This window comes from Camellia sinensis, chromosome 5, assembly GCF_055761805.1.
Source record: "Camellia sinensis isolate YWXY chromosome 5, ASM5576180v1, whole genome shotgun sequence".
Lineage (NCBI taxonomy): Eukaryota > Viridiplantae > Streptophyta > Magnoliopsida > Ericales > Theaceae > Camellia > Camellia sinensis.
The window spans coordinates 138,502,869-138,516,235 of NC_138965.1; the positions used below are offsets into that span (position 1 = coordinate 138,502,869).

The 13,367-nt window shown below is 38.6% G+C and overlaps 1 protein-coding gene and 1 long non-coding RNA gene across 4 annotated transcripts; both read right to left on the minus strand.

The window, feature by feature from the left end:
- Nucleotides 1-2,244: 2,244 nt before the first annotated feature.
- Nucleotides 2,245-4,129, minus strand: LOC145790880 (uncharacterized). The gene is made up of 2 exons (XM_082869861.1): nt 3,125-4,129; nt 2,245-3,048 (listed from the first exon to the last, which is right to left on the minus strand). Exons 1-2 carry the CDS (start codon nt 3,554-3,556, stop codon nt 2,323-2,325), a joined length of 1,158 nt encoding a protein of 385 aa, XP_082725987.1. The 5' UTR covers nt 3,557-4,129; the 3' UTR covers nt 2,245-2,322.
- Nucleotides 4,130-6,225: 2,096 nt separating this feature from the next.
- Nucleotides 6,226-10,492, minus strand: LOC114283609 (uncharacterized). Of its 3 annotated transcripts, none has more exons than XR_014330195.1 (6): nt 10,214-10,492; nt 9,896-10,082; nt 7,915-7,964; nt 7,628-7,702; nt 7,344-7,532; nt 6,226-6,663 (listed from the first exon to the last, which is right to left on the minus strand). It is a non-coding gene; the product is annotated as an uncharacterized LOC114283609 (long non-coding RNA). The 3 variants fall into 3 exon arrangements; XR_014330194.1 differs by having other exon boundaries at nt 6,227-6,546; XR_014330193.1 differs by lacking the exon at nt 6,226-6,663 and having other exon boundaries at nt 7,103-7,532.
- Between the last annotated feature and the right edge of the window lie 2,875 nt (nt 10,493-13,367).

Here is a 13,367-nt window from a genome sequence, read left to right on the forward strand (position 1 = left end):
AGGCCCTTCATGGATGGATCCCATCATCCTGTTCCTAAAAGACGGCATCCTACCAGCAGAGAAAAAAGAAGCCAACAAAATAAAGGCAAAGTCGCAGCGATTTTGGCTGTCTCCATCTTTTGCATTATACAAGAAGTCATTCTCTGGGCCTTACCTCAAGTGCGTTCATCCCAACAAAGTAGAAGCCTTCCTGTTCGAAATACATGAAGGGGTATGTGGAAGTCATCAAGGGGGAAGGTCGCTCGCCTACAGGGCTATTTCGCAAGGATATTGGTGGCCATATATGCAAGCAGACTCAGAAAAATATGTGAAAAAGTGTGAAAAATGCCAGAAATTCGCGCACCAAATACATCAACCAGCAAGAGAACTCCTACCCTTAACTAGCCCATGGCCTTTCGCAATGTGGGGCTTGGACATAGTAGGACCACTTCCAACAGCACCCGGTGGCAGAAAATTCTTTCTCGCAGCAACAGACTACTTCACAAAGTGGGTGGAAGCAGAAGCATTGGCGTCAATCAAAGAGAAGGATGTGAAGAAGTTTGTCTGGCAAAATATTATCACTCGGTTTGGCATACCAAAAGCACTGATCTCAGACAATGGAACTCAGTTCGACGGCAGAATTTTCAGAAGCTTTTGCGAAGAATACAAGATAGAATTCTACAATTCTACTCCGGCATATCCTCAAGCAAATGGGCAGGCTGAAGCATCAAATAAAGTCGTCTTGGATGGACTAAAGAAAAGGCTAGAGAAAGCAAAAGGCAAATGGGCGGACGAACTCCCTCACGTCTTATGGGCTTACCGAACCACACCTCGGCGATCAACAGGAGAAACACCATTCTCCTTGGCCTATGGAATAGAGGCAGTCATCCCACTAGAAGTTGGCCTCCCCACAATCCGAAGCGAAAATTTTGATCCAGACTTAAATGGAGAAGCCATAGCCTTAGAACTCGACCTTATAGAAGAAAGAAGAGAAAAAGCAATGGTTCACATCGCCGCCTACCAACGAGAGTTAATCAGAAAATACAGCAAAAAGGTACATCCAAGACAATTCAAGATTGGGGATTGGGTACTACGCAAAGTAATGGGAAACACCCTAATCCCAGGAGACGGCAAGTTAGGCCCAAATTGGGAAGGTCCTTATAAGGTGGTTGGATTAGCAGGCAAAGGGGCATACCACCTAGAAGACAAGGACGGCAAGGCAATCCCTAGGCCATGGAACACGGCCAATCTCAAGTTATTTTACTTTTAGCTTTTTCTTTTTCAAGCATATGTAATTTTCTCTTCCTTCAATAAAATAAGAAAATCTTTTTGGCACAAATTACCCTTTGTAAAAGTTAGCTTTCAAGACTTACGTATATTACAAACATGTTACTCTAAGTTAGCTGGAAAAACTAACTTAAAGGTTGGCTGGATTAAACCAACACCCATCCTAAGCCCAGGATAAGGATCCAGGCTGCAGGACATTTGGTCGGAATAACCAAATACTAGAAGTTAGCTGGAAAAACAAACTTCAATGGTTGGCTGGAATAAACCAACACCTGTTACTCCTTAGCCGAAGTAAGTGCATGACTAAGGAGTAGTTGGCTGGAATAAACCAACTCTCGTTACTCTTCAGCCGAAGTAAGTGTAAGGCTGAAGAGTGGTTGGCTGGATTAAACCAACAATTTGTACTCCTTAGCCGAAGTAAGTGCATGACTAAGGAGTGGTTGGCTGGAATAAACCAACTCTTGTTACTCTTCAGCCGAAGTAAGTGTAAGGCTGAAGAGTGGTTGGCTGGAATAAACCAACTCTTGTTACTCTTCAGCCGAAGTAAGTGTAAGGCTGAAGAGTGGTTGGCTGGATTAAACCAACACTTTGTACTCCTTAGCCGAAGTAAGTGCATGACTAAGGAGTGGTTGGCTGGAATAAACCAACTCTTGTTACTCTTCAGCCGAAGTAAGTGTAAGGCTGAAGAGTGGTTGGCGGGATTAAACCAACACTTTGTACTCCTTAGCCGAAGTAAGTGCATGACTAAGGAGTGGTTGGCTGGAATAAACCAACTCTTGTTACTCTTCAGCCGAAGTAAGTGTAAGGCTGAAGAGTGGTTGGCTGGATTAAACCAACACTTAGTACTCCCCAGCCGAAGCAATTATGTCGGCTAAGGAGTGGTTGGCTGGTAAGTATAGCTTAACCAACCAAAAACCGAAACAACACTTGGAGTAATAGAAGACATTACAAATACAAGCATATACACTATAACCGGAATAAGAGAAATAAAATTTTCATTCAAAAAGAAGTCATTACAAGGCTGCTTAGTTCGGTTACAAAGAAAAGACTACAAAATTAAGAAAAAAGTTCATCTATTTCGGCGTCGAAGGCAGCATCGGCGTCAACTTGAAGACCGGTTTCGGGCACTACAACATTTTCAGAAGGAAGAACGGGTTCGGCTGGAGCCACGGCTTCACTTGGTTGATCAAGAGTTAGATCTTCCACCACGGGCTCCGACCGAACTACCTGATCTGCATTCACAACCGAAGTATCCTCAGGGGCAGAGTCTTCATCAGAAACTTCATCGTCTGAGCCCTCAAGGAACTGCTGTTGCATGGCCGTGGCATAATCCATCAGGGAGTTCGGTATAAAGTAGGCTGGAGGGTTGAAAACCTCGGTCTGAGGATCATGACCGAGCTTCTCAACGGCTCCCCTCCAGCCGCACTTAAAGAACAGATCCTTGGCCGCATTGCATTGTTGGGCATAAGCATCCTCTGCCCTCTTGAAGCCTTGTTTGTCGGCTTCCTTCACCTTCTCTTTTATTTCGGCATCCTTCTTTCTTTCAAGTTTTAGCAACTCGCGCAAGTACTTATCCTTCAGCACGATGGCAGTCTTTTGCTTTTCGGCCTCGGCCGAACTAACCATTCCGGTCAGACGACCGACCTCACCTCGAAGTTCGGCCATTTCCTTTCTGGCCTCCTCTAGTTCGGCCGATTTCGCCTCCGCCTCTGCCGCAGCTTGCCTTGTCACTTTCCTCAGCTCCAGCACCTTCCTATGGGTGATTTGATTTTTCTGGATAGCCTGACAAAGCAACAACTTCAATTTAGCCGAAGAAAAAGAAAAGTAGAAAAACAGAAATACGACCGAAGTTACTTACCAGAATCATTGATTTCGTGGCTGACCGGATGGACTTCAGCTCGGTGGTTAACTGTTTGTGGTGATGTTCCATGTCTTTAGGCAGACACACACTCTTGGCCAAATTGATGGCCAACAGGTGGTCCTTCTCAGCAACAACCGAGTCTGTTTCCAGAATGTCTCGGTCGTTGAAAGATAGCTTCGGTGCCCAGCAACTGATGGTCCGGTCGGAAGACTCCGGTCGTGGGCTTGGTGGTAAGCTCGGCTGAATGACAGGTTCTTCATCAACCAAAACTCGTTCGGGTTCGGCAGTCCGGGGACGTTTGGTCCGGCGGGAAGAGGATGGCTGTTGGGAAGGGAGGGCGACAACGGCAGGCTGCGATTGACTGGGAGGCGTTACTTCGGGCCTAGCCGTTTCGGTAAGAAGGGCCCTAACTCTGCTCCTTTTCGCCATCTCTTCTTCTGCTGTTAGAGGGACAAGTCTTATCTCGGGCAGAGTTGGGTCCGGCTCCGGTGCTTCCTCGAGAAGGAAGTCAGTCACCTTTGCTTTTCGTCGACCGCTGTAACGGTAGGTCGGTTCGAAATTTAGAAGCTTGGCCCAATCCCTTTCTTTAACCCGAAAAGCGGCTCGCAAGACTCCAAGATTAGGATAGCTATACAGGGAATGGAGATGGGCAAAATCTGCAAAAAAGAGAGAAGTTTTAGTTCGGCTAACAGACTAAACAACCGAGATAACTTACAAAGCAGAAGACCGAAGTAAAATTACCAGGCTCTCCCATTTTCCAATTTATAGGTCGGCCAGGAATTTGAGCTTGGAAATCCTCAAAGTTCCCAGAGACCCAAAAGAAATCGTCATCGTTAAGATCTTTGTCCGGAGTGTGCTTGATTATCTTCTCTCGACGGCGGCGAATTCTAAGGTAGTAGACCCACCCAGCATTCTTTGAGCCGATAGAGTATTGATGAAAGATCTCGGCTAGACCAAGATTCAGTCCGGTTTGGTGGTTTAATGCGTCTATTCCCATTATAATACGGTAAGTATTGGTGGACAGTTGGGTAGGACATAACCTAGTCTGTCTAAGAAATTCGCAGATGAGCGGTTGGACAGGAAACCGTAGTCCGGTTTCAATTATTGACTGAAGGGTAAAAGGGACGGAGCCTTCATTGTCCCAGGGAGTAGCATCTTTCTTGGCCAACTCCAGTTGGACATCATCAGGAATCTGGTAGTCCTGCCTGAATTCGGCCATGCCACCAGGGGTTTCGACTAAATATCTATACTTACCCATTTGTTGAATAAGTTACGAATAAATTATTTCGGTACAAAAATTTGGCTCAGTAGCCCGGTTGAGCACACGTAGGAGTGCCTGGGCAACCTAAGTCTGCAAGGTAGAAAACAAAAGGGTTAAGCACAGATCGTGGGACCGCGCTACAAATTATAAGCAAGATATACAAATCCTACTTCGGCTCAGTGGGCTGGTTCTACCTCGGCTCATCAGAAGGTTTGTTAACTCGGTTTTGAGCAGGTTAGACCGGTTTTAACGTCTAGGGGCAGCTTTCTGAGTTCGGTCTAAAAAACTCAGAAAGCTGGTTTAGTCCCAAGGCCTAAATCGGTTGCAGTTTGAGGAAATTTACTTCGGTCGAAGCCCCTAGGGGCGGCTTTCTGAGTTCGGTTTAAGAACTAAGAAAGCCGGCTGGGCCCCGAAAGCCTTAGCTCGGTTATTGACCGGAGTACCTAGTTCGGTACGTGCACGTTTTTCCGGTGAGTTTATCTTGGCTAGAGTGGTTGAGAAGAAACTACTGCTATTCCTTTGAGTCCTAGTTCGGTTGTTCTCCGAAATCTATCTACATACACAACACAAACAGTATCCTGGTTCGGTTGGGATGTGATTCTGGATCGAAATCGAGTTTTCTCTAGGGTATATGACATATACTCTTGGGTTCTATGGTTTCTTCATCAAAGTACGAAGAGCAAAGCAGACAAATGAAGAAAAATGTTTGCAAAAAGCATACAAAGCAAAAACAGATGGAAAAACAAGTAACAAAAGCGAGAAGGGTAGACCTGCTTACCAGATTGAAGAAGAAGAAGCTGAAGATGGAGCAGTAGCAGCAACAGAAGCACGAACACAGTAAGCTCAGAACTCGAGCAGCAAGAGAACAGAGAGAGAAGACGAAGGAATAGCAAAAGTGTAGAGACCCTAGCCTCAGGAATTACTTTTGTTAGAAAGCCCAAAATTTGGGCGGGAACCGTTTCAAGATCACAAAGCACGAAGACGGCGTGACAGCCGTCCTTAACCAATCAGAGCCTGCCACGTGTCATTGGAATGAGAAGCGTTACAGTCGCTGTGATTGAAGAGACGTTTTTGACCGGACATAGTGATATCCGAGGTAAAGTTAGGTCGGCTAGAGAGGCTAAAGGGTTCTTAGATCGGCTGAAAAAGCCTAATGAAACTCTAGCTCGGCCAGTAGACTGGTAATCCCAATCTTGTTGCACAGATGGAATTAAGGGGCAATTGAGAGGGTAATTTTTGGGAAAAATTGGGCCGAGCTCCGAGTTTGGCTTCGAGGCCCAAAACGCGAAGGACTAAGTAAAAAGGCCGTAATGGCTACTTCGGCCTAGGGGCAAAGTTACTCCGGCCTTAAGGAGATAAAGTTACTTCGGCCCGAGGAGGTGAGATTACTCCGGTCCAAGGAAGAGTAAAGCCACTCCGGTCCGGAGACAACTCGGAGTTAGGCCGGTCTCAGAGTTAGTCCGGCCGCAGTATGTTCTGGGAAGACCGGTTTCAGAATTAGTCCGGTCGTGACATACAGCGGTTGGGACGGTCAGAACTTGCTACTTGGAAGTTTGAACTAAGCACATCAAGGTCAACAGGGCAGCCGAAGTAATCAATTGGAGGAGCAGACCGAGCTAAGTATAGTTCGGCCCTCTGTGGCTCGGTATAGCCAATTTTACTTCGGTCATGTGGAAGTTCGGTCATATAAAAAACCATCCCACTTGGTTTAAGCAGTGGGGGAGGGTGCAAAAGGATAAGCATTATCCTTAGGAGAATGAATCCTAGGAGGACTCTGCATGGAGAAGTACAAGTCCTACTAGGATTGTGCCATACGAAACTTATAAAAGCTCACAAGCAACACCTTGGAAGAGGTAATTGAACACAATCTTTCTGAGAACTTAGAGCTTTGTCTATTTGTCAAGTTTTCTGACTTAGGCATCGGAGAGGTTTCCGGCACACACCCGCCGGCTAGCTCACGTTTGTGTTTTCAGGTAACAAAGCGACGTCGTACGGAGGAGCGTGGACTTGGTCAACAGGATTATACGAGGAGAATTATTTCCTCCCCGTACAGTTACCATTTGTCATATGTGATTTTTCCTGCTCCTCTTTGTATAAACTTTGCAAAAACAAGTTTTTCTTGCGAGGTTCAGATACATAAGTGGAGAGATCAGCAGTTCTGCATGTTGGCAAAGGGAATGATAGGTCCTAGTCATTAAAACTCAACTCTTACAGATCCAAGTAACTTCGAACTTGTTGTCATCATGGAAAATAGTAAGATATCCATTTCCCTTATCTGAATGTTATCGATTAAGGATAAGTGCAGCTAGCATCCACTGATTTCTAATAAACTTGATTTATAAATAAAAACTAAGCTAAGAAATGGTGCCTTATACAAGCAAAGAAATGGTGCCTTATACAATGGGGATCTCATACACTTGTGGATTATTGTTTGTATTGAAAACAATATTCTTATAAAAAGAAAATGTCGTTGAACTCAAAACATAATAGAAAAATTGAGGTAAAAACCACACTACAAATGTTGGTAACATAGTAGTTCAAGACTGAAGGTTAGCTAATGCAGTGCTGATACCAGGACCCATATATATTTACAAATTCAGACTTATCATGTATTTAATTAACAAAAAAGGTTTATCATCCATTAAATGCCCCATGCTTGGATCATCCAATAATAGATCCCTATAAACTACCCAATGATTTTGATAACTAATGAATAACTCAATTAAATTTTATTTATTTTTTAAATCAACAACACAAGAAAAGACACAGAATACTATTGAAACATTGGCAATCAACTACTTACAATTATACAAACCAAAGTATATTATTCTAAGGAAAGGGAACACAACAAGACCAATTAACTTCATAGTAGTAAAATCAGAAAATTATGCACAATCACAAAATGACATAGCATAATACAAGAGCAATTATGAAATAAACAAGAGGCGTACATACCCCTTGGATTCTCTTTCCAGTAACAACACATTTGGGTTCACTGGCCCTTTTCTTGGTGCTCTGATTCACCAACCTCCCTCCCAAATTCACACAAAATTCAGCTCATAAGAGGACAGAGCCAAGACCCATATTTGTCCTCGAGTTCTTGAGGGAAGTCATTATGATTTATCATCACAAATGGCTCAATTCCTGCATTAATATTTTTCCCTTATTCTGTTAAAATATATTCTTGTTTACAACATGAGGAATTCTCTTAGTAGATTGAAATTTTGCTCACACAGTACCTTTGAGCAAAAGATTGTCAATGATTTTGTTATACAACATGATACCAGTTGGATTGACTTCTCCAAATCTACCTCCTAATAAAGCTCAAGAAGGTCATTAATCAAGTTACATGAACCAATCAAATTATGAGAATCAAATTATGAGTACCAAATAATAACAGATTATTGGAAAATATACTAGGTAGAACTCTGGCCCATGAGTAGATTAATTTGACGATCTCTTTTCATATCTTTGTTATGCAATTTAAATGTACAGACTAATTATAAGAGAAATGCAAGTCTAATACCAAGTAGCGATCATTGGCTACATCTCCATTTGCTCCATTTCTTTGGCCACCTAAATGAATTAAACAAATAGTTAGTCAAAAACCAATCATATTACAGTTAGCTTTAGCTGCATTTAGACGAGACCTTCATTTGATGCAAAGATTACATACTCATATCTTAATTATGAATTATCATCCATCATAAATGTAATTGCAGACTCCATCATCTAACATGACCCCTTTATATCAACTAAAACAGCCAAGTCTACAAGGTATGGACGATGGCAATGATAAACTGCAAACTTTTGTGTTGCTTAAAGGCCATTGTTCAGAATATCTAACTTGTTAAAGAAAGATCAACAGATAACGAAAAAAGGCTCAAAATAAGTACTTTGATATCTATTTTATATGCCAGAGCCAGACTAAGGGGTTGTTTGGAGTGTCCTAAATAAGTGCACTTTTTGTCTTTTTGGACTAAAAAGTTAAGGAAAAAAAGATAGATGTTTGGGTTAACTTTTTGACTTTTTACAAAAAAATGTGTATTAAAAAATTATATAAATACATGTATAGGAGAAGTGATTGAGTAGCCCGTACGGTACCTAAGGCAGTGTAGCCGCTTGCTAGGAGTTGGAAAATGGTTGTCTTTTTTTCGAGCTTAAATTGGACGATGTTGTTTGGCCCGTGTGGGCCCACCACAGGTCCCGTTTTGCTAATCAAAACCGTTTAATATATAGAACTCGTCGAGTAATATATGTTTGTAAAAAATCACGTTGATCGAATATCGATAGCTATCTGATCGTATTAGTTTTTTGTCAACCGTTAACTATAACACCATCTATTGTTTATACAAAACTGATTTAATCATGTAGCTATCTATATCCGATTAACGTGATTTTTTACAGGCATATACTACTCGACGAGTTTGACACATTGACGGTTCGGATTATCAAAACGGGACCCGTGGTAGGCCCCACTAGCCCAACATTATGCTCCAATTTAATAAATATATATACCTAATTTCTGTTTTCCTGTTTGACAACCTTTCCATCTCCTTCTTAGTACCAGTCACATCTTTCTATTAAAATATATAATAAATTATTTTTTTTATATTTTAATTTGTGAATAGTGATAACTTTTTAACCTTTTTAGTAACTTTTTGATTTTTTGAATTTTTTTAGAAATGCCAAACTCGGCCTAACTAATTATGATGCGATGATCAATCAATATAGACACTCTATTTTTCAGATTGTAGTGTGTTACCACAGAATCTAGCAGGTCAATTGTATGCATTGTAACAATCAAGAGCATAGAACATACCATTTATTGGTAGAAGGTGTACAATACAACTGACATCAGTAAGCTCATTCCATTTATATTCATATTGACAGTATACATCTAGAAAGAAAAAGAAGTTAACAGTTTTAACAAGGCTTCTTCCTGGAGATATATTAGGTGATAAAACTGTCAGCCGATGGAGTACAAAAAATGAGTGCCACTTATTATGGAGTGATAAGATGTATTTCTATTTCAAACCGAACAAGAACCAATTAGCTTTAAGTAATAGGCAGGGGAAAGAACAGGATTATAGGTTTTTTTTTTTCTTTCTTAGAAGAGGATCTATGTGAAAGAAAAAATAAGAAAGAAGAAATGCATTTCGAAAATCCTAACCAAATCTTGAGACAACCAATGACAGTAAGCACAATCCCTTTCTCTTTCCTTTTCTATCTCATTCATCTTATTCTTTGATAGTAAGCACAACCACCAACATTACAATCGCTTCACTCCAATGCTACTGTCTCTAACCACCCAAGAGACCACAATGACCACCCAAAATTTTAACAACATAAAAAAGCAATTAACACATTAAAATCAATATCAACTTAATAAATTGATTGTTGTAAAATGGGAATGGATTCAAGTAAAAAAGGGCTCATTTGCTTACAAATGGACTACTATAATCATGTTAATAAATAAAATTGAACCAAATAAGTAAAAGAATTACCAATAACTCAATCATCCCGACAAGGGCATCGGTGATACAAAGAGAGGCAGCATCACCAAGCATTCTACCAGTTACATGCTCCTCCAGCGCCACTTTTCTTACATACATATATGAGTGAGTGAATGTGTGTAAGAAAGAGAGATAATAGTGAACTGGGCAAAATCAGTGTCCGATTATGCATATAACTCTACACAAAACCAGTGAAGAAGAAAGAAAGATATTTTTTTGGTCAGAGAGTGAAACCCTAGAAATTGGGTAAAGATATATATATACAGAGAGAGAGAGAGAGAGAGAGAGAGAGGAAAAGATCGGAAATACCTGGTATGCGCTGGAGGAGACACAAATCAAAGTAGCTACTGTTGTCTGTCGCTGGTGGGGAGATGAGTGGTACCGTCGTTGGTGGGGATGTGGGTTGTACCGTCGCCGGTGAGGAGATGGGTGCTCGTGTGCGACAGTGGTGGACAGTGGCTGGTAGGAGGGTCGCCTGCGATAGAGTGCGAGAAAGAAAGAGAGAGAGAGAGAGGGAGAGAGAGAGAGGGGAGAGGAATGATGAGAGAGTCAAATGGGAGAGGATTGACAGAGTAGTCCAATTAAGGAACAAAGTTTGATCAATGGCGACTAAACTTTTTTTAGTAGTCAAAACCTTAATTAATAGCGACTAAATATTATTTTAGTCGCTAAAAGTAGTAATTTGGCGATTAAACATTTTGGTCGCCAATTAATTTTATAAATCTCTCCAAAATTTGAAATTTTCCCTCAAATATTTTAATTCTTTGGCGACTAAGATATTTTTTAGTCACTGAAAATAAATTTTTGGCAACCAAACCTTTGCTCGCCAAAAGTTTAAAAGTAAATTTTTGTTTTTTATTTGCCGACTAAAAAATTTTAGTAGCCAAAACTATATATACAACAACTAAAAAGTGCTAAAACACTTTTAGTCGCCAATTGTGCCATTTTTAGCTACTAAATTTTTTTTTAGTCGTCAATAATCAATATTTTCCGACTAAAAAAAATTAGTAGCTAAATATTGTACTTTTGCTGACTAAAAAAAAATTGGCTGCCAATTCTACAAGTTTTGGCACCTAAATTTTTTTTTAGTCGCCAAATTTAGTAGCCAAAAGTGCATTTTGTTGTAGTGTCTTGATGTACTGTGATACTTTTTGCACCCTTCTCTTTGTTGATATACTGTTACATACTACGTATGTTTTTCCATCAATAAAACTTCTTTTTTGCTGATCAAAAAAATAAAATAAATAAATAATGCACTAATTTGAGTGTATTTTAATAGAGCTATGTGAATTGTATAGATTATGATAATTCAATAATCTGTCATTTAAAAGTTCCTTTGTAAATCATTTATGAAAATGTTGATACCATCATTGTAAGTTGTAACTATATTTGTATATACATATATATATATTTATATATATATATATATTAACAGTCTTATTATATTCCTTAATTGAGGTTCTCCAATTTCACCATCAATAATGTGATTAAAACTCATGTAAAACAGTCTTACACTCATCTTTCTCATCTTTAGCCACCGTAATTATACATCATCGAAAATAGAATTGAGGGGCTAAATTAATGGATGAATCATTTTTTTTTCTTTCTTTTTTTTTTTGAATTAGAAGGTAAAAATAATTTTGAAAATAAACTTCTTATTTGTTTTAAAACAAATGTAATGAAATAATATAAGTTTAATTTAATTTTTTTTAATCGTCTATCTACACATAAAAACTTATAAAGTGCTCGTTTGGGAAGTTTTAGCCTCAGGTTTTCTGGTTAAAATAGTCAAAAAAAATAAAATAGGTTTTTTAATCTAATAAGACAAAACATCACATCCAATCTATAATCATTACATTTTTTCTCTCACAAAAGTCAAAAAAGTTAAAAAAAAATCTCATACGAGGCTTTTTAGCCTAAAGTTAAAATAGTTAAAAAGCCGAAAAGTCAACCCACTTCCCAAACGAACCCAAAATATGAACAAATCAAACCATTAGAGTGAAGCTCATAGGGAAGCTCACAAGTAGAATTGCAAACAAGCCGAGCCGAGTTTTAATAGATTTGGACTTCTTTATTAACATTTTAATGAGCTCGAGTTCAAGTTCAAGTTCAAACTCAATAAAAATTTAACAAACCGAGCTCGAGCTGAATTGGTTTAAGCTTGACTTGAACTCGAGCCTGTTTACTAGCCTTAACGAGTCAAAAAATTTATAAATTCATATTTGCATATGAGATTAAAGTTACAATTGAAATTTTGATTATACAATATATATAAACATATTAAAAGAAAAATCAGTATTTTACTAAAATAATAATATTTACTACCAATGTTATGTAAATATATTATCTATAGTTAGTTATTATTTACATTTATATTTTTTAAATATATAAATAACATATTTATTTTATTTTTTATACATATTTTTACATTATTTAATAAATAAATAATAAGTGTTAAACGAGTCAGCTAACGAGGTGAGATTTAGTGTGTTGTGCTTAGGCTCAAGCTCGGGCTCAAACGCACCAAAAAAATAAAAATAAAATACAAAATAAAAAATAAAAAATAAAAAATAAAATAACAAATTGAGTTTAATGAGCCCTTACCAAATTGTGCTTAAACTTATTTATGAACGGCTATATCCATTTGCAGCCTTACCTAGAAATCCAAGTGAACTATCCAGTACATAATGTGGACAGGGAGACCAGCTCTAATTTTTTGGTGTGGTCAATAAGGATTGAAAAAAATTAATAATAATAATGATGATAATAATAGGAACAGAGGGGTCTGTTTAAAAGAAACCTGCTTATTTAATTAAGCAAATTAAACATGAAAAAAACTTTACCACCGACCTTTTCCACATGAATGCATGTTTAATGAATTAACATTCAGTTAGGTGTTTGGTGCAAAAAGAAAAGAAATAGTGCGTTTACTTGTTTGAATGATTAAATAGGTTAGAAATTGTGAGAAATGATAAGAAATGATTTTTACCAAGTCTATGTTTTGTTTTCATCAAAAGTTGTGAGATTTGATGAGAAATGAATTGGGTATAATAAAAGTTTTCTAAAATATTAAAATTGCCCTTATAAAAAAAATAACTTATTAATATGGAAGGTTATTTTGGTAAAATGAATTACAACACTTTCTTTTCTTTTCTTTTCTTTTACTTACTCTATCAAAATAAGATAGTTGAGAAATCACATTCTTTTCTCTTTATCCATCCAAACATAATTGTGAGAAGCCATAATCATTTTTTTCTTCTCTCACCTAGGTGAAAAATCAAAATTATTTCTTTTCTCATCTCACCTCACGATCCAAACGAAGTGTAAGGAAATTGAACGTCCACTCCTGTGGTCAATTATGGACCTCTCTGCAACTGCAATACCCATATCAATATATATAGAGAGATGCATAGATAGCCACATGCAATCATATTTACATAGAGAAAGAGAGAGAGAGAGAGAG